The 21828-nt window shown below is 38.6% G+C and overlaps 1 protein-coding gene across 1 annotated transcript; it reads right to left on the bottom strand.

The window, feature by feature from the left end:
• Nucleotides 1–777: 777 nt before the first annotated feature.
• LOC134363075 (vomeronasal type-2 receptor 1-like) lies at nt 778–21202 on the bottom strand. Its single transcript, XM_063078621.1, has 6 exons — nt 20961–21202; nt 17975–18266; nt 14834–15706; nt 10323–10550; nt 3499–3622; nt 778–1760 (listed from the first exon to the last, which is right to left on the bottom strand). Exons 1-6 carry the CDS (start codon nt 21200–21202, stop codon nt 778–780), a joined length of 2742 nt encoding a protein of 913 aa, XP_062934691.1.
• Between the last annotated feature and the right edge of the window lie 626 nt (nt 21203–21828).

The following is a 21828-nucleotide window of genomic DNA, read 5'->3' as shown; positions in this document are numbered from 1 at the left end:
CTTCGCTATGTAATCTACTTGATAACTGCTTTGTTGACATATTAATTCCCTTTGTTTTTCTTTTCCAAGCAGAGGAATGTTTTGAAATTCAGATACTTCACCATTTATTCTCCTCCAGCAAAATCTGGAGCAGGTAGGCCTTGCCTTCCCTCTGGAAAAACTTGTATAGTCTCATTATGAATTCAGGAAGGAACCAAGTTTTGTTGACATCCCAATTCTTTTAATATTTTCTGTATTCCACAGAGTCCTTTAAAAGATAAATTATCTTCCAAACCAAATACTTCCAAACTCCTACAGAAAGTTTATGAGCTTTAATTCTTACCTCAATCAGAAAGGAGCTGTCCCTTTCAGAGAGGCATTAACAGGATATCGAACAAAATGACTCTTTTGATCCTCACTAAGTGACTTTGTTTAATGTAAATTTCTAACTCAGACACCCATTATATAAGAACAAAAACATATTAAAGAGCCAAATTTTTATCTATTGTTTTAGATAAATTTTGCCTATCATATTCTCTACTTCGCACCCCTTATTCCAAAGTATTTTTAAATGTTTGAATGAAACAGTTTACAGTTTCAGTGGTAGAAAGTATTTTAATTCATGCTAGCTGGTATGTTACAATATGAGATTTCATATACCATGCTAAAACCACACCACCAGAACCCACATCCTCAGTATCATCCCAGAGCATCAAGCAGCTGCTGCAGGAGCAATCTGAAAGACAATGTCAAACCCGTCATTGTTACAGCTTTGAAGGACACGTGGAACTCACAATTCTAGTCGTGTAGAACAGTTGACACAGTGGTATTGTTAAGCTTACTGCTGACAGAAGCAGAAGTCAGTTGGATACTCTTATCTGTAGTGGGGACTCTTCCACTAACAATTTCATCAGTGTTCCTCTGTGGCCTCAGTAAAATAATGAAGCACTTGGGAGCAAATATACAACCCAACAAACCATAGCTGGATGCCAAGATTGCAAATATTTCCACAGCCACTTTGAACTTGCCTTTGGTGCTCAGGTAAGCAGGGACAAAAGAGATCCAGATGATGAAAAAGACCAGCATCCCAAAGGTGATGCATTTTCCTTCATAATAATTATCCGCCAACTGGCGAGCCACAAAGGTCGTAAGAAAGCATAGCAAGGCCAGGAAGACATCAATCCCAAACATCAAGCACAACAATTCTATGGAACCTTCCTTGCATTCTAGAATGATCTTTATATTTTGAGATTCCATATTCTTGTATACCCTTGGGGGTTCCAATAACAAGTAGGCTGTACATATGCCAATCTCGACTAGAACAGAGACTACCACAATGATTTTCTGATAAAGGGGGTGCATGGATGTAAGTCGGGTTTTGGATTTGGAAATTCTGTAGGCTAAAAACAGTGAAATAGTCTTTCCAAGAATGCAAGATAGGCAAAGAGAGAAACCCAGTGCCAGAGTGACCTGGCGGGCCATGCAGGACCAGTTGTGTGGCTTGCCAATGAAAAGTAAGGACGACAGCAGCGTGATGACAAGAGAAAGCTGAGTGAGGAAGCTCAGCGCCAGGTTGTTGGCGCTCACCAGGGGAGTGTGCCTGTATATCACATACACAGCTGTGACTGCCAAGACCACAAGTGCCCCCAACAGGGAAAGAATGGCAAGCGTGAATCCCAGGGCCTCATCATAAGCAAGGAATTCCACCTCTTTCAGCACACACTCGCTCTTCTGTGCATTTGACCAATAGTCTTCACCACATTGTGCACACTCCCTTTGACCTAGTGAGCAAAGAGCACAGGACTAACTGCAAAGAAATCCATTTGTCCCCTTCAATGTTGAGCAGCACAGACCAGTCAAAGGCCTAACACATGGGCTTGTTGAAAATCCCTTTACATAGAGTATGTGTATTTCAAAAGAAATAGTGATCAATGGCTTTAGAGAGTGTAGATAATATTACAGACTGAGAATTATTTTCAGTTTTGGAAATTCAGTCTCCCTTCTCAGTTTCAGCCTTTCCTGCATCAGCCTTTTCTAGTAACATGCTTCCTGCTTCTTACTCCAGCTATCTAATTAAAAGGGAGGTGTTTATCCTCATAAGCCTGAGAACAATCCACGAATGAGAAAAAAAATATGAGAAAATTCAAGCTACTGAGGTGAAACAATCAAGAGGATTGTGACAGGAATAAGGAGATTAAAATACAGGTGTTCTCAGTCTTCCGTTCAGTATCACCCCATGGTGGAGAAATTTTGCCCACTCAGCTTTTCTCCTCCCTGCCATGCTGATGCAGATTTGGGGAACAGGTAGAAGGACTGAGGATAGGAAAGAAAACAAAAACACCCACCATGTTGCCTGCAGCCAAGAAAGGCTGGGGCATTCAGCTGCGTGGAGGCCCTAGGGGAGAATGCTGGAATATAAGAAAGAGCTATTTGAGATGCGTTTATGGTAGATTATGATCTCTTTAACGTTCTTTGAAAGATACGGGTAAATTCCCCTTTAATCACCTCTGACTCTCAGCCTGGACTTGTCTGAATGTGACTGTATGCACTCACTGGGCCACTGGAGTCCGGGGAGTTGTTCAGGTTACATTGTGCTTGTTTTCCATTTTGAGAAAATTTTATGTTTTTAAAACTCTTTTAAATGAATTGCTATTGAGGGCCATTTGACAAAGACACGTGCAATCTGTATTATCTTTAACAGGAGGTAGAAATAAAAATAAACCTGCTCCGATAAGCTTCACAAGACTAAGCATACCAAGTCCAACTGAAATTCTGGTCATAAAGAGCAGCAATTTAGCAGGCTCTACTAAAGAATTCACACAGCAGTGTTTACAGAATTCGTCTGTTCTACAAACTTTGAGAACTTATGACCTTAAGCCAATTGTCTTTAGGGATGGAATTCTAGATCTTATAGTTTCAAATTAGAGATAATTCAGTAAAACATAGGACTGTAAGCCACATTTTTTCCAGTTAAAAACATAACTAATGTTTAATCTATCCCAGAAACTGGTATAATTTTAAATATTCTTTATGAATCCAATTATTCATATTTCACATTTCATATACAGTCATGCTCACTTAATGACGGGGACACGTCACTTAACAACGGGGACGTTCTGAGAAATGCAGTTAGGTGATTTCATCATCGTGCAAACATCATAGAGTGCAACTTACACAAACCTAGATGGTGTATGTACACTCCTAGGCTGTATGGGACAGCCTATTGCTCTGACCACCATCATCATTGACTAAAATGTCACTATAGAGCACATAACTGTATTTTGCTTTGGATTTTTTTTAACTTCATGGTTGTAGGTCTTTTCCCAACTATAACAGTTTTAGAACAGAAACTCAATATTCCATTCTTTTCACACTGCCCAGTACATCCAATAGTTTGATGGGTTATAATAATTTTTTTTGTTCACACTTATTTATATAGAAGGCTCCCGAGGCCCTCTTTGCCAACACACGTGTAATCTAATTGCATTTTATTATCAGTGAAAAAATGACCATCTCTACCTGATTCATGTGACACATGTCCATCAGCACATGGGATGCAGTCAAAGCAGCATATCGGCTCCCCCTGACGAATCCCCTTCCGGGTCCCAGGAGGACACAGATCAGTGCACACCGAATGGGGAAGCTAGCAAAGACAGAAACAGAGAGTGGAACAGAGCCCTTTGTCTCTTACACTCGGAAACTGAAAGTTCCCGTTTGAATTTTTGTGGAGGCTTTGGGAAACCCAGGATAACTGGGTGAAGAAAACCGACAAAGAGAATAACAATATGGAGAACCTGGAGAGAAATTTTGCTAAAAGACAGTCTTGTGGTTGATTCTGAAATGCAAAGCTAATCCTAACACTTGCTCTTCCTAACCTTGGGAGTCCAGACCAGACTCCATGCCCATGGGACTCTGGGGATGGGACAATTTGACAAGTCTTTTGCTGTTTGTGGGGGACCTGTGACCCCAAGAATCATCTTGAGAGCCTGAAAAATGTTTCTTCTGAGCAAGGTCATCCCAACATAGTCTTAAAGTCAAAGATGGATCGGTACAAAAGGAAAATGAAAGATCTGTTCCATTGGAAAAATGGGAAGGGAAAATGGAAAAGCAGACAAGTCACAGCACTGGAATACTTTCTCGTTAAATTTTCTTGTTAAGTATTTTCTTGTTTAGAAATCTCAGTAGTAAACACAGGCCTCCCTTTACATTCTCCATGGATATGCACCTTTAAAACCAGGATAAATGCAGTGTTTATAAATTGGTTTATATCTTAATCTACTGTGAAGTTTCCTATTTAAAGGGGAAATAAAACATATTTCCATTAAGCAAAGATTCACCTTGGAAAGTGAATAATCATATTTATATTTATTTTAGAAATCAGAATTTTCATTTGCTGAATTTTCCAAGAAAAATATGACTTAGGTAACATAAAAAATATTAGAAATCTTTGAGCTAGGTTATGGTATGTAACATTATGGAAGTATATATATACAATAGACAGGCTTCTTATGTTATATATCTTTATCTATATAAAATATATTTTAAATGCTCTTTGAGGAGTAGCTATTACAAGAAGGAATGACAGCAAAGCATTCACTAATTCTGAAAGATAAATAATAAAATCACAGAATGAATTGGATTTCCTCTCTTCTGACCCAGTCTTGTGGAAAGATCTCTCCATATGCCTTTCTTGGAAAATCGCCATGAACAATGATGCCTTTTTGTTCCATTTCCCAGTATCCCTTCCCTGCTCAATCTCTGTGATCTAGCTTCCAGCCCACTCACCTCAGTAGAACTCTTCTCGCCACGTCGGGCAGCTTTTTCCCTAGCCACATTCCCCTTCACCTCTGTTCAATATTCGACACTGTCAATCAGCCCCTCCACTGGCTTCCATTGGGTCCTTTTATTTATTTTGTTGGTTCTACTCCTTCCACCTTCCTCATCACTGTGGGTGTTTTCTTGGGTTTGGTCCTTGATCCTCTACTTCTGTTTCTTGATGTAAAGAAGGTCATTTATTCTCTTCAACGAGCGTCTCTATAAAAGAACTCTCAAATCTTGATCTCTAACACCAGCCTTTCCCACCTGACCTCTATCTAAGTCCATTTTCTAAACTTTCAACATGTCCCTACTTTGAGATTCCACCTTCACCTCAAATTCAACATGTCTGAAACTACCCCCGTTAACCCTATTTCTCCTCCCAAATTCCCCATTTCTGTCATTGACACCACCATTCTCATCCATTATCTCCTACCTTATATTCTATTACTTGCTTGTATGTACCCTCTCCTTCACTCGGGCCCATTTGCTCACCAACCTCAGACTCAGTTTACCATTATGACTTAAATCATGACCTACACTGTTCGGTAGTGGTTTGGTGCAGGACACTTTCAGTTCCATCTGTCAGCAAATCCAGTAAATTCTACTTATAAGATATCCAGAATCTGCTACTTTTTACCACTCCATCACATCTATCCTGGTCCAAGCTACCTTCATTATTTTGGATGATTTTATGGTCATCTAACAGTTTCCCTGGTTCTACTCTTGCCCTCTTTCCCCTAACTTTTTCAGTCTGTTTATGACATGACAGCCAGAATGATCTTTAAACCCCTGTTAGATCATGGCTATCCTCTATCAAGACTCTTCTGCAGCATTCCTTTTCACTCAGTGTAAAAGCCAGAGTCCTTCACTGGCCAACAAGGCCCTGCGTGACCTGACCCTCTCTCACTTCTCTCACCTCCTCTCTTACTCTCCCTCTCTTTTGCTCTTTTCAGCCACATTGACCTCTTTGCTGTTCCTCCAAAATGCCAAGGACACCCCTGTCTCAGGCCTTAAAAGTTGCTGTTCCCTCTGCCTGGAATGTTCTTCCCCTGGGTAATGCATGGATTCACTTCCTTTTGAATTTTTGTTTTAATGTTGCCCCAGTGAGACCTTCCCTGACCTCACTGTGAAATCACAATACAAGACTCACCCCCAGCACTCCGTATTTCAGTCCCTGCTATTTCTTTCTCACCAACATTATCATCCTTTAAGATATTGTATAATTTATCTATTTATCTTGTTTTTTGCCTATTTCCTCCCACTGAAATGTTAGCTCCCTTAGGTGGGGATTTATTTTCTTTTGTACAGTGATGTATCCCCAGTTCCTATGCATACATAATATGTGCTCAACAAATATTTGCTCAGTTAATTAATTAATCAGATTGTAAGTATTTTAGGGCAGTGGGCTTTTTGTAGTGCTTAACTCAGAACAGAATTCATAGTAGATGCTTATTAAATTTGTATGAAATTACACTTGAAGTAATTTCATTATACAGATATAACCCAATTTTAATACAGAAGAAAAGAAAAACAAAATTACTATATTCTACTAAAACATTATTAAAATTGAAATCTACTACTACATTTTACTATTTTTCCATGAATTTTTAGTAGAATAAGTATTCTATAAACCTTGTATATGGAAAAAATAACATCTTCCTTTTTTTCATGTAAAACAGTATATTGAGTACCTTCTATATACCAAGCACAAAGAATACAAAAGTGAAGTCTCAAACTCTATCCATTAAGTACTTTACCATCCAGTGTGAGAGCTCTGGGCTACAGATGATGACGTTTACTTTAGCTTAGTGCAGCTCCATCCTTTCTGTGATGACAGAGTGTTATACACCTATGCTGTCCTGTTTGGTAGCCCCTCGCTATGTGTGGCTGTTGAACACCTGAAATGTAGCTAATGTGACTAAGAAACTGAATTTTACATTTTATTTATTTTGCCTAATTTACATTTTAAAAGCTATCTGTGGCTAGGGCCTACTGGATTGGACAGAGCAGCTCTAGGTCAAAGAAATAAAATGCAGCAGAGAACTCTAGCCCCTACAGTGCTAAACTCTGATGAGTTGCTATTTTTAATGTATTCAAATGCTGTTTGAGGATGGGCCAAGAAAGGAAGAAACTAGTGTGTATATATGCATATGTGCATGATTTTGTGAGTGTGTATAAGTCTATATATGTTTATTGCCAACCACGGAAAGAAGAGAGCAATAGGATGACACAAAAATAATCTAACAGGTGTCTGGCACAGCATGGGAGTTCAGAAATCTTGAGTTCCCTGTCACTTACTCCTAGATGCTTTCCAGCATGATTTGGAAGGTTGTTTGATGATCTCAAACCTCAGGTCAAGAGGGAAGATGCATAAATAATAAGATGAAAATAGATACTCCCTCCCTCACCAAAAATAAGCCCTATGGCAGCAAAGGAAAAGCGTTCTCTGGGTACACTGACACCGCTTTCATCTCTCTCTCCTTTCTCCTGGTTCCTCCATTCTGGATTCACATGGAAGATTAAATTGCCAGTGCTTTTCCACCACCCTATCATTTTACTGTAACTCTACAGGTCACCCTGTAATAAACACTAAACTAGATTATTAAAAGCTCTATGGTTCTGTTTTCCTGAGCTAATATTCATAAAGGGTAAAAAGTTCAGCTGTCTATACTGGCTGATGGGGTTTCTTCTTCACTTCTGGTATGTGTAGGAGTTTCTGCTCAACTTTCCTCAACACCTCTCTCTAGGTATTGTCTTTACATTGTGTACCCAGGGGACCCAGTCTCTAGGTCATCAAGCACATCCCTTGTAAAATGTTCAGAGCTGCAGTCCTGGATGCCAACAGCCCTCCTGTTGCTATAAGAGGAAGAAGAATAAAAATTGTAATAATAATTAATGATAAATAATTAAATAAATAGTAATAATAAATAACAATAATAAAAATAAAAATAATAGCTTTTTATCTGGGGTAAGCACTTTACATCCAAAACCAACATATCTAATCCTCAAACCTTACTTCTACTACCTCCCAGAAAAATTTTGAAAACAATAATCTGATCCTATATATCGAACAGCCTAAAGCCTCTACAAAAAAACTCTTGGAGGTGATAAATGATTTCAGCAAAGTAGCAGGATACAAAATCAACACACAAAAATCAGTAGCATTTCTATTCTCCACTAGTGAACATGCAGAAAGAGAAATCAAGAAAGCCTGCCCATTTACAATAGCCACCAAAAAAATAAAATACTTAGGAATTGAGTTAACCAAGGAGGTGAAAAATCTCTATAATGAGAACTAAAAACCACTGCTGAGAAAAATTAGAGAGGATACAAGAAGATGGAAAGATATCTCATGCTCTTGGACTGGAAGAATCAACATAGTGAAAATGTCCATACTACCCAAAGTGATATACAAATTCAATGCAATCCCCATCAAAATTCCAATGACATTTTTCTCAGAAATGGAAAGAACTACCCAGACATTTATATGGAATAACAAAAGACCATGCATAGCCAAAGCAACGCTGAGCAAAAAAAATAAAGCTAGAGGCATAACACTACCTGACTTTAAACTATACTACAAAGCTATAATAACCAAAACAGTATGGTACGGGCATAAAAACAGACACACTGATCAATGGAATAGAATAGAGAATCCAGAAATCAACCCACACACCTACAACCATCTGGTCTTTGACAAAGGCACCAAGCTTATACACTGGGGAAGAGACTGCCTCTTTAGCAGATATCAATATGCAGGAGAATGAAACTAGACCCATACCTTTCACCATACACTAAACTCAACTCAAAATGGATTAAAGAATTAAATATATACCCTGAAACAATAAAACTTCTTAAAGAAAACATAGGAGAGACACTTCAGGAAATAGAACAGACTTCATGAATACGACCCCAAAAGCACGGGCAACCAAAGGAAAAATAAACAAATGGGATTATATCAAACTAAAGAGCTTCTGCACAGCAAAAGAAACAATTAACAGAATTAAAAGACAACCAACAGAGTGGGAGAAAATATTTGCAAAATATACATCTGACAAAGGATTAATATCCAGAATATACAAGGAACTCAAACAACTTTACAAGAAGAAAACAAGCAGCCCAATTAAAAAATGGGCAAAAGAGCTAAGTAGGCATTTCTCTAAGGAAGATATACAAATGGCCAACAGACATATGAAAAGATGCTCAACATCACTCAGCATCCGGGAAATGCAAATCAAAACCACACTGAGATACCATCTCACCCCAGTTAGGATGGCTAAAATCCAAAAGACTCTGAATGATAAATGCTGGTGAGGTTGCAGAGAAAAAGGAACTCTCATACATTGTTGGTGGGACTGCAAAATGGTGCAGCCTCTATGGGAAATGGTATGGAGGTTCCTCAAACAATTGCAGATAGATCTACCATATGACCCAGCCATCCCACTGTTGGGAATATACCCAGAGGAATGGAAATCATCAAGTCGAAGGTATACCTGTTCCCCAATGTTCATCGCAGCACTCTTTACAATAGCCAAGAGTTGGAACCAGCCCAAATGTCCATCATCAGATGAGTGGATATGGAAAATGTGGTACATCTACACAATGGAATACTACTCAGCTATAAAAACGAATGAAATACTGCCATTTGCAGCAACATGGATGGACCTTGAGAGAATTATATTAAGTGAAACAAGTCAGGCAGAGAAAGAGAAATACCACATGTTCTCACTTATTGGTGGGAGCTAAAAATAAATAAATAAATTCACACACACACAGAAAACAAAACCAAGGGGCGGGGGCAGAAGACATAACAACTACAATTCCTTGAAGTTGGTACGACATACAGACTGAAAGGACATTGTTGGGTGGGAGTGGGAGAGGGAGAAGGGAGGAGGGTTTCAGTAAAGGGCCACAATAATCAACCACATTGTATATCGACAAAATTAAAAAAATAAAATTAAAATAAATAAATAAAAATAAATAAATAAATAAATAAAAGAAAATAATCTGAAAAGAATTTTGAAGCTTATGAAAGTCACCTTTTTCTCATACAATATCTCAATATAAGACTTTTTGAATAACACATTAGAGCTTATTAACATGTATATGCATCCATATATATACCATACTGGTAACTAGTATTTCCTACATCAAATTATATTATGAACTTGTAAATCCTACCTCCCATTCTTTGGCCCTGGGAATAAATAAGAATGAGATAAAGAAAAAGGCAAAAATGGTCAGAGAGAAAGTGAATGAAATGGAAGATAGACAAAGGAGGTCAAACATAAGTATGATAGGAGTCTGTAAAAAAGAAAAAATAATGAAACAAACATTTAAAAGTATAAGCCAAGAAAATTTTCCATAAATAAAACATCTGAATCTATATACAGGAAATGTGTGTACTATATTTGGGAAAACTGATTTGAATGGTCATCTCTAGGTGTTTGATATGCCGTAAGTACCCAAAACAATACAGAAATACAATTCTCTGCTTATGTAAACTAGATGTCAGAATAACTAACCTCAGCTGATTCAGTATTCCAGAATATAGTCTCATTCTTATTTATCACAAGTTCAAACTTAGAATGTGTGAATATATATTCTCCAACCTTCACAAAGGCAATTTCTCCATTATCATCTAATTGCCAATTTAGAATATCATAGTATCCAGTCACATCTCCATTTTCATCGATCTCTAGTCTCCTTCCATCATGGGCTGTAAACTTAAGTGTCTTCAAATAGAACATTAGCTAGAAAACAAGGGGGAAAAACAACAGGAAAAAAAAGCAACTTGTAAAATGGTGACTGACTAGAAAAAGCAGCATTTTCTGAAGAAAATAATTTCAAACTCATATCTATATCTAACTCATAGGATTGGATTTTTTTTTCTCTTCCTCTGTACCTTTGCTCTCTAATACAACCTCTAGCCACATGTGGCAATTGAAACTTGAAAGGTGGCTGACCAAATTAAAAACAGCTATCTCATTAATAATTTTGTATTGATAATAATAATTAATAATAATTTTTATACTGTACTATTATTACATGTCAAAATATTATTTTGAATATATTGGGTTAAATAAAATATATTAGTAAATTCAATTTCACCTGTTTCTTTTAATTTTTTTAATTTGGCTACTAGAAAATTTTAATTGATCTGTGTGGCTTGCATATTACTATTGGATAGTGCTGGTTTATCCTAAAGCATAGAGGTGCCTAATATTTCCTAATACCTCTATATCAAGGGAAGGGAGAATGTTTTTTACTTTCCTCCTAGATTTCTTCCACTTATAGGTACCATGTCAATCCCTCACTCCACCAATGTATTCCTTGTACATCAGGTGCTAGAGATATGAAGATCAGCAAGATCCATTCCCTGCCCTTATAAAGCTCATGGTCTAGTGGAAAGACTAATCAAATAAACAGGTGCTAACAGTAAAATTCAATGTATTCTTTGTTGCTGTTGTGGAAAAACTGTTGAAAGGGTGTAGGCGAGAAAGCAGCTAATTGCCTCAGGAAAATTGGAAGTCGTTTCCCCAAAAAGTTGCCATCTGAGATGGGTTTAAAAAGATTTGTAGAAATTTGCCTGACAAATGCTTGGGACAAGGAGATTGTAAGCCAAGGGAATAACATGTGCTAAAGCATTGCCCCTGCATTCTGAATTTCATGTGTAGTGCCTCAGGAACAGGGGCGTGCGTAAGAGGCCACAGCCAAGAGTACAATGGTGGATGGGGCTAGATCTGCACCTGCAGAATGATTTCATAGACATCAAAAGGGAACCTCTGAGAAAATGATACTTCTTTTACTCTTGCCTCACCGAGTCGACCTAAGCTGGGGGGAGAGCATGTTTTCTTTGTACAAAGGTAACCAATCTGCACATGGATATATCCTGTGTCCTTGGTCTTTGTCAGCACCCCATGCCAGGCTTATGTTCCCCAACCAGAGGGTCTAATCCAGTTGCTAACCCTCCACAAACCAGAAAGGCCACACAACTTAGTAGAAAGAGCCTGAATTATGGTGTCTGATGATCTGCAGTCATATTTTGTTTCGCTCCACAAATGTCATGACCTTGAGCAAGGCATATACCCTAAGTAAGCATTAGCTTCCTGGTCTGTAAAAAGAGGACAATTATTCCTGCCCTACCTCTATCACAGTGATCAATCAAGGTAATAGACCTGAAAACCTTTAGTAAGGGGTAAGTATTATTACAATCCCCATCCACCATTAGGGCCACTCCAGGTCACCTGCCTTGTAGCTCTTCCTCATCCTCTTTTACTGTCTGCTCTTCCCAATCCAAATGAAATCTACATCAGAGCTCACAATATAGTGACTTTTATTGCCAAGTCCGTTGGAGAAGGGCATATTTTTTTGTTTGTTTTCTTATCTTCAGAAGCAAGGAAATTTTCAAAGATTTCCACTCCCTGATCATTCTCTACAAATTCTCTATAATTTCACCTGTTCATCATCTTTGGGATACTATTCCCTACCACCCAGGTATGGCAAAATAATTTAGAAATATCCAAGTAAAACATAAGATTAAAAGGGTTTTTCAAATATGTTGACCAAGTCTACTAATAAGCTAAGCTGAGAAGAATGAGTATAGAGTACATTTTGGTTTTAAATTAATAAAAAATTTTATTTTGATATATTTATGAAGCATTCTTAAATATCCATATGAACCCTCTCTAATGTGAGATCCTGCTTTTCACAGTTTTGACTTACTGACATATGGGTAATGTATCAAGGAGGACAAACCCTGTTATGAGCTAACCCACCAACATTCATCTCGACATTATGTGGTCCCTGACCCTTCCTAAAGACTCCTTTTACTGCAATCCCAACACAAAAGTGTTGCTTTTTGAGAAAATTTAAATTATAATATTGCAATGTTCAAATAATAAATTAGAGGGTGGTTATTTACTATACAAAAGGGTCCTCTTCATTACAAAAGGAGTACCCAGAGGATTTCTTTTAAAATAAAGGAACTCCCCCGTGGCATTTAATATCTCATTTTGTATTTATCACAACTTTCTCAATACCAATGAACACACCTAGCACTCAGAACTTGATTTCTAAATTCTATTCTTCAGTAAACAGGACTCTTCGGAGAAATGGGTGACCAAAGAGCTGGTGCAGAGAAAGTAAAAGATGAGCCTGGAATGTCTTGGGGTTCCCGAAAGTAAGCAAGTGCTCAGAAATTACAGGGTTGTGTCAAAAGGAAACAGGAGCCAACTCAAAGTGACTCCCGATGGTTAAATATGGGAAATTTGGGGCAACAAAATAAATAATAATAGTTATATATTGTCTCTCATAGAATAGAAATAAATATCCATGAGCCCATATTAATACAAATAAATCAATTGAGGACGAGTAGACTTCCAGGTAATAAATGTAGGAGGAATGAGGGAAATAGAAAATAAGCATTTTTCAAACAACACAGCAATAGTTGTCTCAGGCAAAAAGAACCATCAACAGTTGCTAGTTTGTGGGCAAAAGTATGATGAGAAACAGACATTCTCAGAGCCTCAAAATATAATTATTAATTACAAAGGAAAACAGCCCCTTCACCGTGGAAAAATATGGTGTCATCACCGTAACTAAGTGACCAAAGTTAATATCACCAGTAAGTGAGACATAATTATGTCATGCACCTCCAGATATGAGACATAAAAGAGGACAAAACATTCATTCCTATGGTATTCTTGCCAATAATACATAAATTAAGCCTCAATTTAATCATGAGGAAAAAAATTAGACAAACCCAAATTGAAAAACATTCTAAAAATAGCTGACCAATAATCAAAAGGATCAAGATCATGAAAAACAAGGGAAGAAAGGAGAACTGTCACAGATTGGAGGAGATTAAGAAGACACAAAATTAATGCATTGTGCAACCAATTTGAAAATAAAAATAAAAATGAAGATCCATGGTTCCAGGTACCGTGGACTCTGTTGATTGTGACAAGCAATTTAGCATTGTAGAGAGGAAAGTGGTGAGGGTCGTGGAAGAAGTGATATCAGATATGCTGGCAGGGCCTAGACCATGGAGGGCTGGCAGTGCCAGACCAGGGATGCTCGTGCTTTATCTTTTACAGGTAAGAGGGGAGGAACTGAAGGGTATAAGGTGAGGAGCATTCTGATTAGGTGCATATCTTGGTGAGACCACTCAGGCTACTCTATCCCAACATGGGTTGCTGGGACATCAGACCTGAGACAGGAGAGGTGGGAGCCAATTTCCGAGATAGGCCCCAATGATCTCCACTTCCTAGCATTCATGCGCTTGGGTGGTCCCTCCCACTCTGCATAAAGACTACACCTTCCTCTTTCCCTTGCAGCTAGATAGGACTGTATGACCAAATTCTGGCCAATGGTATGTAAGGAAAATTGTATGTAATTAAATCCTTAAATGTACACATCTCTGTCCTTTCTTTCCTGCTGGTGATAATGTGGACATGATGTTTGAAGCCCAAGTAGCTATCTTAAATTATGAGGTGAATCCCCATATTGTATACAGTGAAGCAACATGATAGAAGAAACCTAAGACCCTAAACCACTCTTTTAGTCCTGGAATGCTTATCTCTAAATTTCATTTATGTGAAAGACTGAAACAACCTATGTGGTTTAAGGCACTCTTTTATGGGGTTTTCTTTTTTTTCCCCAAATTTTATTTAAATTTATTTTTGTGGGGTACACTGTGTTGTTTCAACACATGAATATTCTGCACAGTGACTCACTTAGGGTAGGCAGCATAGTTTTGTACCCATTAGTCCACCACTATTCCTCTTCCCCACCCCCCTACTTTTCTATCATTCACAAGAAACTTAATAATAACTGTTAACAAACAGGAACTTTAAAAATGCCCACTTAGGCCACACAATCAAGCCATTATTTTATGTGGGCATGTGAAGAAATCAAGTCTATTAAATAAAAAGGCAAATCGATAGTTTTAATAGCAGGAATTCCTATAATTTTCAAACTATGAAAAGTAAGTGAAGTAAGTGTTGTTTGTGAAGTAAAACAAACAACAACTTACCTGCCAAGGCTCAAAGTCAGGTATATACGCACAGGTGTTTCCTGGAATATATGGGCCACGTCCCTCTTCACATCTGCTTAGACGATCCAGGGCATAAGCCATAGAATACACTGCTTGTTTGACATTGTTTGTAATTCTTAGCTGAGACACATCCAGATAGGTATTTTTAAGACCTTCCAACTTCTCCTCTCCAGTACAGAATTTATCAGACATGGCATGTAATCTGTCTTCTCTACCAGTCATATTCACTCTATGGTCAATATTGTATGGGACACTACTATTGGGCCAAGTACAGTTAAAAGCAGTTTGCCAGAATTCAATGGTCAGAACATCATTTGGATCCTTGTTGGGATGTATATCATAAAGAAATTCTTTCAGTCCTGGTATATCAGCTCTTGGGATCGCAAACCCAATACTTCCACCAAAATATGGGAAATATTCAGGCTTTGCAATGAGGGCTGAGGTGATCCACGCTTCACTCGCTATCCATGTTCTGTCGGTTATGTTATGGTAAACCATTTCCAGCACAAAAGGACCGAGGTCAATATCAGATGCATAAAGCACAATGACTCTGGCAGTGGAGTTCTTTATAGCATGAACAGCTTTCTGCATTTTCTCATTGGAATAGACTTTGGGAATGATTTCAGAGAATGCAATACAGAGGTTGACACTCTCCATTTCTTCCTTAAAAATTTTTACTCCATATTTTCCATAATCATCATCAGCTGCTATAGTACCTATCCAGACCCAACCAAAGTGTTGGATGAGTTTTACCATGGCCTCGGATTGGATCTTATCACTGGCTATTGTGCGAAGATAAGATGGAAACTGGTATTTGTCACTAAGAATTGAGCAGGTGGAGGCATAGCCCACCTACAATTGAAAATATTCATACAGTTATTAGAAACAGTAGCAAAATCTCAAATTACACAATTTCAGAGTATTTTTATTGGAGAGGAAGGGAACTTAACAGTTCTTCTCCCTTTATTTTCACATACTTCCCTAGATGAAATGACTTCTACTCCTTTCCCTAATAAGTGAGTGGGGACTGTTGGAGAGAACACTTTGGGCCTCCTATCAACTCTTTTCCCACCTCATATCAAAGGAGTTGGAGGAACTAATTATTAACATGATGACATTCAATGCACTACTTCTCACAGGTGGGGTCATTGAAAGGGAGGTCATCTGCCCTTTCCTTTGTGCTCCCTGGAGATGGGGTGAGTCGAGCCATCCCGGCTCTTTCTCAGGTCTAACTTCTCGTGCATCCAGGTTATGGAGTGAGTGGCCTCCCAGTCCACTTGACAGGCCCAGTTTTCTCTTCTCTTCTCCTCTCCTTTCCCCTCCCATCCCTTTCCCTCACCTTCCCTTCCCTTCTGTTCTCTCTCTCTCTCCTACCACCACTTTCCCTCTTTTGCTCCTCTTCTCTTTCTTTGTTTCTCTTTGCCAGGACTTCTGAGCATGTAGGTCCTAAGACTTAGCTAAAGAAAGGTGGTAGAAAGCACGATTTCAACCTCAGGTCTAAGCCATTTTCTCCAACAAAGTTACTAGAAGCCCCCATTTTATAGGCACTTGTCTAGATAAATGAAGATAATGTACTTTTTTTCTCTTCTGGCCAGTGATCCTTATATGTATTTCCCTAACTGAGAACTTAAGAATGGAGGTCAGATGGCCATGAGTTCCTGACCACCTTATATGCATTTCTGCTGTAGCTTACTCTCAACCTCACTGACTACGGTTAAGGACTTATGTCACATTCTTCCCTATCCCCTTTCATTCCCATATCATGTTATTAACACATCACCTCCAGTGGTAACTCCTGTGTTAAAATTCCATAGCTCCATGACTGTCAATTCCTTCATGAGTGCCAGAATATTCCTTCCTTCTCCTTCCTCTACCTTTTGTCCTATTCTTACTCCATTGGCTAAAGTCTGCATCTTTCTTTGGAATCATGCAAGCAGCAGCATCATGGAAGCCATATGTAGGAAAGAATCTTGTTTAAGAAGCAGAGATGCTTGATTTTTAATTCTGGCTAGTTTCTCAGTGTAATATCTTAGACAAGTTACTTAAACCTTCTGAACCTCAGTTTCCTCATGAGTAAAATCAGGGTAATGACATCTACATTTTAGGGTTGCTCAATACATTAAATGAGATAAATGTGAAAGTACCTGTGACATAGATTTCTTTTACTTCCTTTGCTGGTTTACTACAAGGACATAATGAGAAAATCTATCTACAGGTTTCTAGTGGGTGGCTGGACCAGTCAGTATTTGGTGAAAGATCAAGCTCACAGCAGCAGCAGTTTGTCTGAACTACATGAAGCCCACACCTCAGAAGTGAAATGTGTTACTCAGCCTCTCCTCTTGGCTCTGTTTCTTGGCATTTTCCTTTGCTGCCTACCTTTGCACTTGTAGCTTTATAAGAAATACTATGTAAATGCTACCTTTCATAATTATTTCAAATTCTCCCATTACTTCAGTAACACAAATAAGCTTAAACATCATTCACATTAATAAGTCCTGAATATTGATGCTTTAATAACTCATCCTCAGAAAAATTATAGACTTTTATATTTTCTTAATAACCCATTTTTTCTAATGTCATCTATTCTTATGTTGAAATGTGTCACTGTCTCTGAATTTAAAATAATCTGTAAAGTTAGCATCCCCAAACTCTAGCCATCTTATGAAATTCCTAGGCCTGTTTCCGTATGTTAGTGTATGAACAAAAACAGTCATGAATAATAAGCATTATTATAGGCAAGAAACAAAATGACTTCCTTGCACCATCTATCAATCAATCCACAGGTGTCTATCAATCACCTACACTGTGCTTCACACAGTGCTACAGAGTGTTGTGTCTAGTGAGATGTCCACATACAAATCACTGGATCACCTCAAGCTGAGTATTAAAGCAGGATGCTAAGGGATGTAGAAGAGACACAAGTCACCTCTAAGTAGGCATCCGCTCACACTTGCAAAGGCCCAGCTGAACATAGTAATTAGGGCAGCAGCCTCATCACCAGCCCTGCTTGCCTCTGCACCTTCCCCCTCCTCACCTGAGCACTTGCTATCTGCTGCAATTTCCCCAAACACAGTTTGTGTTTCTTTATAAATCAGTACCCAGCACAATATCTTGAGATACCTGAGGTAGGTAATACAACCCCAGAATTCTTGAAGCAGCAACCGATAAGGACGATCCACCTGCTCCAACAATCCCTGCCAGCAATGCTCCAGTGCTGTTTCTAAAATTGGGCTTGTTTTCTTCCTGCCCTGTAAGGAATACCAAAGCCGCTTCCACAGATTTGGAGATGGTGAAACAGTTATCAAAGATCTGATAGCCCAAAGTGATGTTGGGCAAAATATCCCTTCTCTCGTTAATCTCCTGGATCGTGTGGATCATGGTTTTCATCCAGCGAAATCCCCGAAAGTTAAACCTGAAAAGGAAATAGCTTTTGTAAGGCGTTAGTCAGTGGGTGGTTCCTTAGGGGAAAAGGTAGCTTTCAGTTGGGGTCTGTTAACCCTAAAATAAGCATGTTGTCTTTTCTTTCACGTGCATCTATGCCAAATGCATAATGTAAAAGCCAAGAAGTAGCCACCCAAATCCTGGTTGCATTGATCATGCAAATCCCAAAATATTTCTATTTTTGAAATGGGATGTACATCTCACCACTGTTTCAACCCCGTGGACATGCCAAATTATTTCTACTGAGGGAGTGGATTTTTATTTTAAAGTACTTATATTGGCTTTTCCATCGAACCTTGCTTAAAAAATAACCTTCAGAAGTTCCAATGAGATGGAGAACAGATTAAGTGATTCCATTTATGAAATATTAGTGCACAATATTACAAAAAAAATGATTGAAGAAGTGAAAACGTCTGTGATACATAATGAGCTGACTCTGCAATGATGTGGCTGTCAGCAAAAGCCCTTCTTATCCTTCTTCCTTTTGCTTCGCCATAAGAATGGAAAACAATTACAAGGTCCAGGAAAGAGCTAAGTAGAGGCTGACTGTGATCCTTTCCTTTGCCAACAACAACACAGTTGATTCATCCCTCTGATGATATCTCAAATATGGAGCAAGAAAAATGATCAAAGGAGAGGAGTTGTGATCAGGGATGATCTAATGTTATAAGAAGTTGCTAAAATTTTTAAAACATTTGTTTACAATTATAATTACCATGCAGCATCATGGAAATGCTTACTATATAATATAAAATACCCAATATAAAATTGTGTCTATGCTATGGTAACAACTATGCAAAAATTACGGATGCATTAATGTAAAGGGCTGAAAAAGAATATAGGAAAATGGAGGCAGGAGCCAAGGGCAGTCTCCTCTGCCCAGAAGCAGGCAAGGAGCAAGCCGAAAACACTTCCATGCAGGTGGTCCCAGCACAGCCACCCCCACAGTCACAGCTGCTGCAAAAGCGGCTTGACACCACAGCACTAGCCACAGCCACCATGCAGGCGGCCCACCAGACACCCGACTGCAGTGACACAAGGAGAGTCACCAGCAGAGATGAGGATGTCTCTCTCCTCAAAGCCCACACCGGAGTAGTAGAAGGAGCAACTGCTCTACCATGCCCCTGCTTTATTTCTGACTTTAGTGATTTCTGTCCTATCTCTTTTTTTCTTGGCCATCTAGATAAAGGTTTGCAAATTTTGTTGATCTTTTAAAGAGTCAGCTTTTGGTTTTGTTGATTTTCTCTAACGTTTTTAAATTCCCTATTTCATATGTTTCTGTTGTAATCTTTGTTATTTTCTACTTATATTTGCTTTCAGTTTAGTTTGCTCCTTTTTCTATTTTCTTAAAGTAGAAGTTTGCATTACTGATTTGAGATTTTTCTTATTTTTAATATAGGAGTTTACAAGTATACATTTTCCTCTAAGCACTGCATGAGCCCTGCACCCTATAAATTTTAATATGTTGTGCTTCGATTTTTATCGCAAAGTACTCCCTAATTCCCCATGATTTTTCTTTTTTTTCTTTTTTTTTTTTTTTCTTTTTGTCTTTTTCGTGATTGGCATTCAGCCAGTGAGTGCACCGGCCATTCCTATATAGGATCCGAACCCGCGGCGGGAGAGTCGCTGCAATCCCAGCACCGCACTCTCCCGAGTGCGCCACGGACTCGGCCCTGATTTTTCTTTTTACCCATTGTTATTTAGGGGAGTGTTGTTTAATTTCCACACATTTGTGAATTTTCTAAATTTCCTTCTGTTACTGTGGTCAGAGAACATATTGTCTATGATCTTGGTCTTTTTAAATGTATTAAGACTTGTTCTGTGACCAAAAATAAATTAAAAGAAGAAAAAGAATATAGGAAAGTGAAAAGAGCTGCTTTGTTATAGAAATAGAATAGTGGATAAGTGCTTCTCTTTCTTTTCATTTCTGGCATTATTTTCTTGTGTAAAGAGAGAGAGAGAGTATGTGTGTGTGTGTGTGTGCCCAAACATCTAATCCACGTTTGCCTTTCTTACAATGGATTAGTAGCAAATTCAGATTATCAGGCATGGATCCTATTTCCTAACATGACAACTCGGGGTTGAGGGGAGCTGAGGCAGAAGTCTTCCAGCAGCTGAAGAAATCTCGCCATGAACATTGCCTCAAAAGTAAATCAGCGTCCCCATATTGCATATTTTTACTTAGGAGAGTTTAGTCTTAAAAAATTAACAATAAAGCTGCAACACTATATAATTCTGCATCAATGCTTCTCAAACACAAATGTATATGTGAATCACCAGGAGGTCTTGTCAAAATGCAAATTTTGATTTACCAGGTCTTGGATTCAGATGGAGATTCTGCATTTCTAACACACTCTTAGGCAAGGCCCACAGACCACCCCCACATCATACAAAACCTGCTTTTGTTTGTTTGTTTGTTTGTTTGAGATACAGAAGTGGGAAAGAACTCACTTGAGACCAAGGTTTTCCAGTTTCTAAGCAATCCTAGAATATCCACTTGGAGAAACTGAGACCTGGAAACAGGAAGTACCTATCCTGAGTCAAACAGATAGTGTCAGAGTCAGGGCTAGCATCACGGCTCCAGTTCCAGACTCTGACCCCCCACACCCACCACGTCTGCCCCAACACCTGCAACTAGAGTAAAAAGACTAAAAAAATGGCTTACCCTTCACATTTTGCTGATACTGGCTCCAAAATAGACTCATTTGCTGGGATGGTCCTGGAATGAATAGGAAACAGTCCTCCAATAACAAGTGAGTGGTTTTTGGCATCAACATACCCATTCAAATCAAACTTGCCCAGCAACTGACAGGTCTGTTCTTCTTTCTGGTCTTTGCCTTCAATGCCCAATTCAGCCCATAAAAATGCAAGAAATCCTAGAACCAAGCATTTCTTTTGGCTGGACATTTTAACAAGGTGAGTTTGGAGGGAATTGCCAGCACTGAAATTATACAAGTTTTAATGAGGCACGTTGTTGGAGCATTACAGTAAGTGTGTGTACCTCATCCCAGGGGACTCAACTTGCCACTACTTGCTACATAATTGTCATGTCTCAATCAATCATGGAGCTTCATGCTCATTTGTAGTTTATGGATCTGGACTAGGAGTGGAGTAATCCTTTTGAAGAGCCTCACAAGAAGTTCTTTATGCATAGCAGTAATATATAATGACATAATAGTGGGTTCTAAATTTGAAAGAGTCATTTCATTTCATAGAAATTGTCCCTTTCTTGTTTATCATGTGTCAGCCTCATTCATTGACACTTCAGCCACCCTTGTGAATGCTTCTCTAGCCCCGAAGGTGAGAGGGGTATACAGCTTCATCGCAAGAGATAAAAAAAGGTGACATCAGGCCAAGCTCTTTCTTTAAGGATATAGGAAAAGTTGAGTGAGAAACCATGGGATTTGAAATAGAAGACATCATTTTTAACCTGTGTTCTGCCACTTGTCTTAGTTTGGTTGTGGGAAAGTCACTTAAATGCTATGCCTCAATTTCCTCATCAGTGACTAGGATAATAATAAACTACCTTAGGA

The sequence above is a fragment of the Cynocephalus volans genome, chromosome 1 (genome assembly GCF_027409185.1).
Source record: "Cynocephalus volans isolate mCynVol1 chromosome 1, mCynVol1.pri, whole genome shotgun sequence".
Lineage (NCBI taxonomy): Eukaryota > Metazoa > Chordata > Mammalia > Dermoptera > Cynocephalidae > Cynocephalus > Cynocephalus volans.
This window is presented reverse-complemented; position numbering and strand designations above follow the sequence as displayed.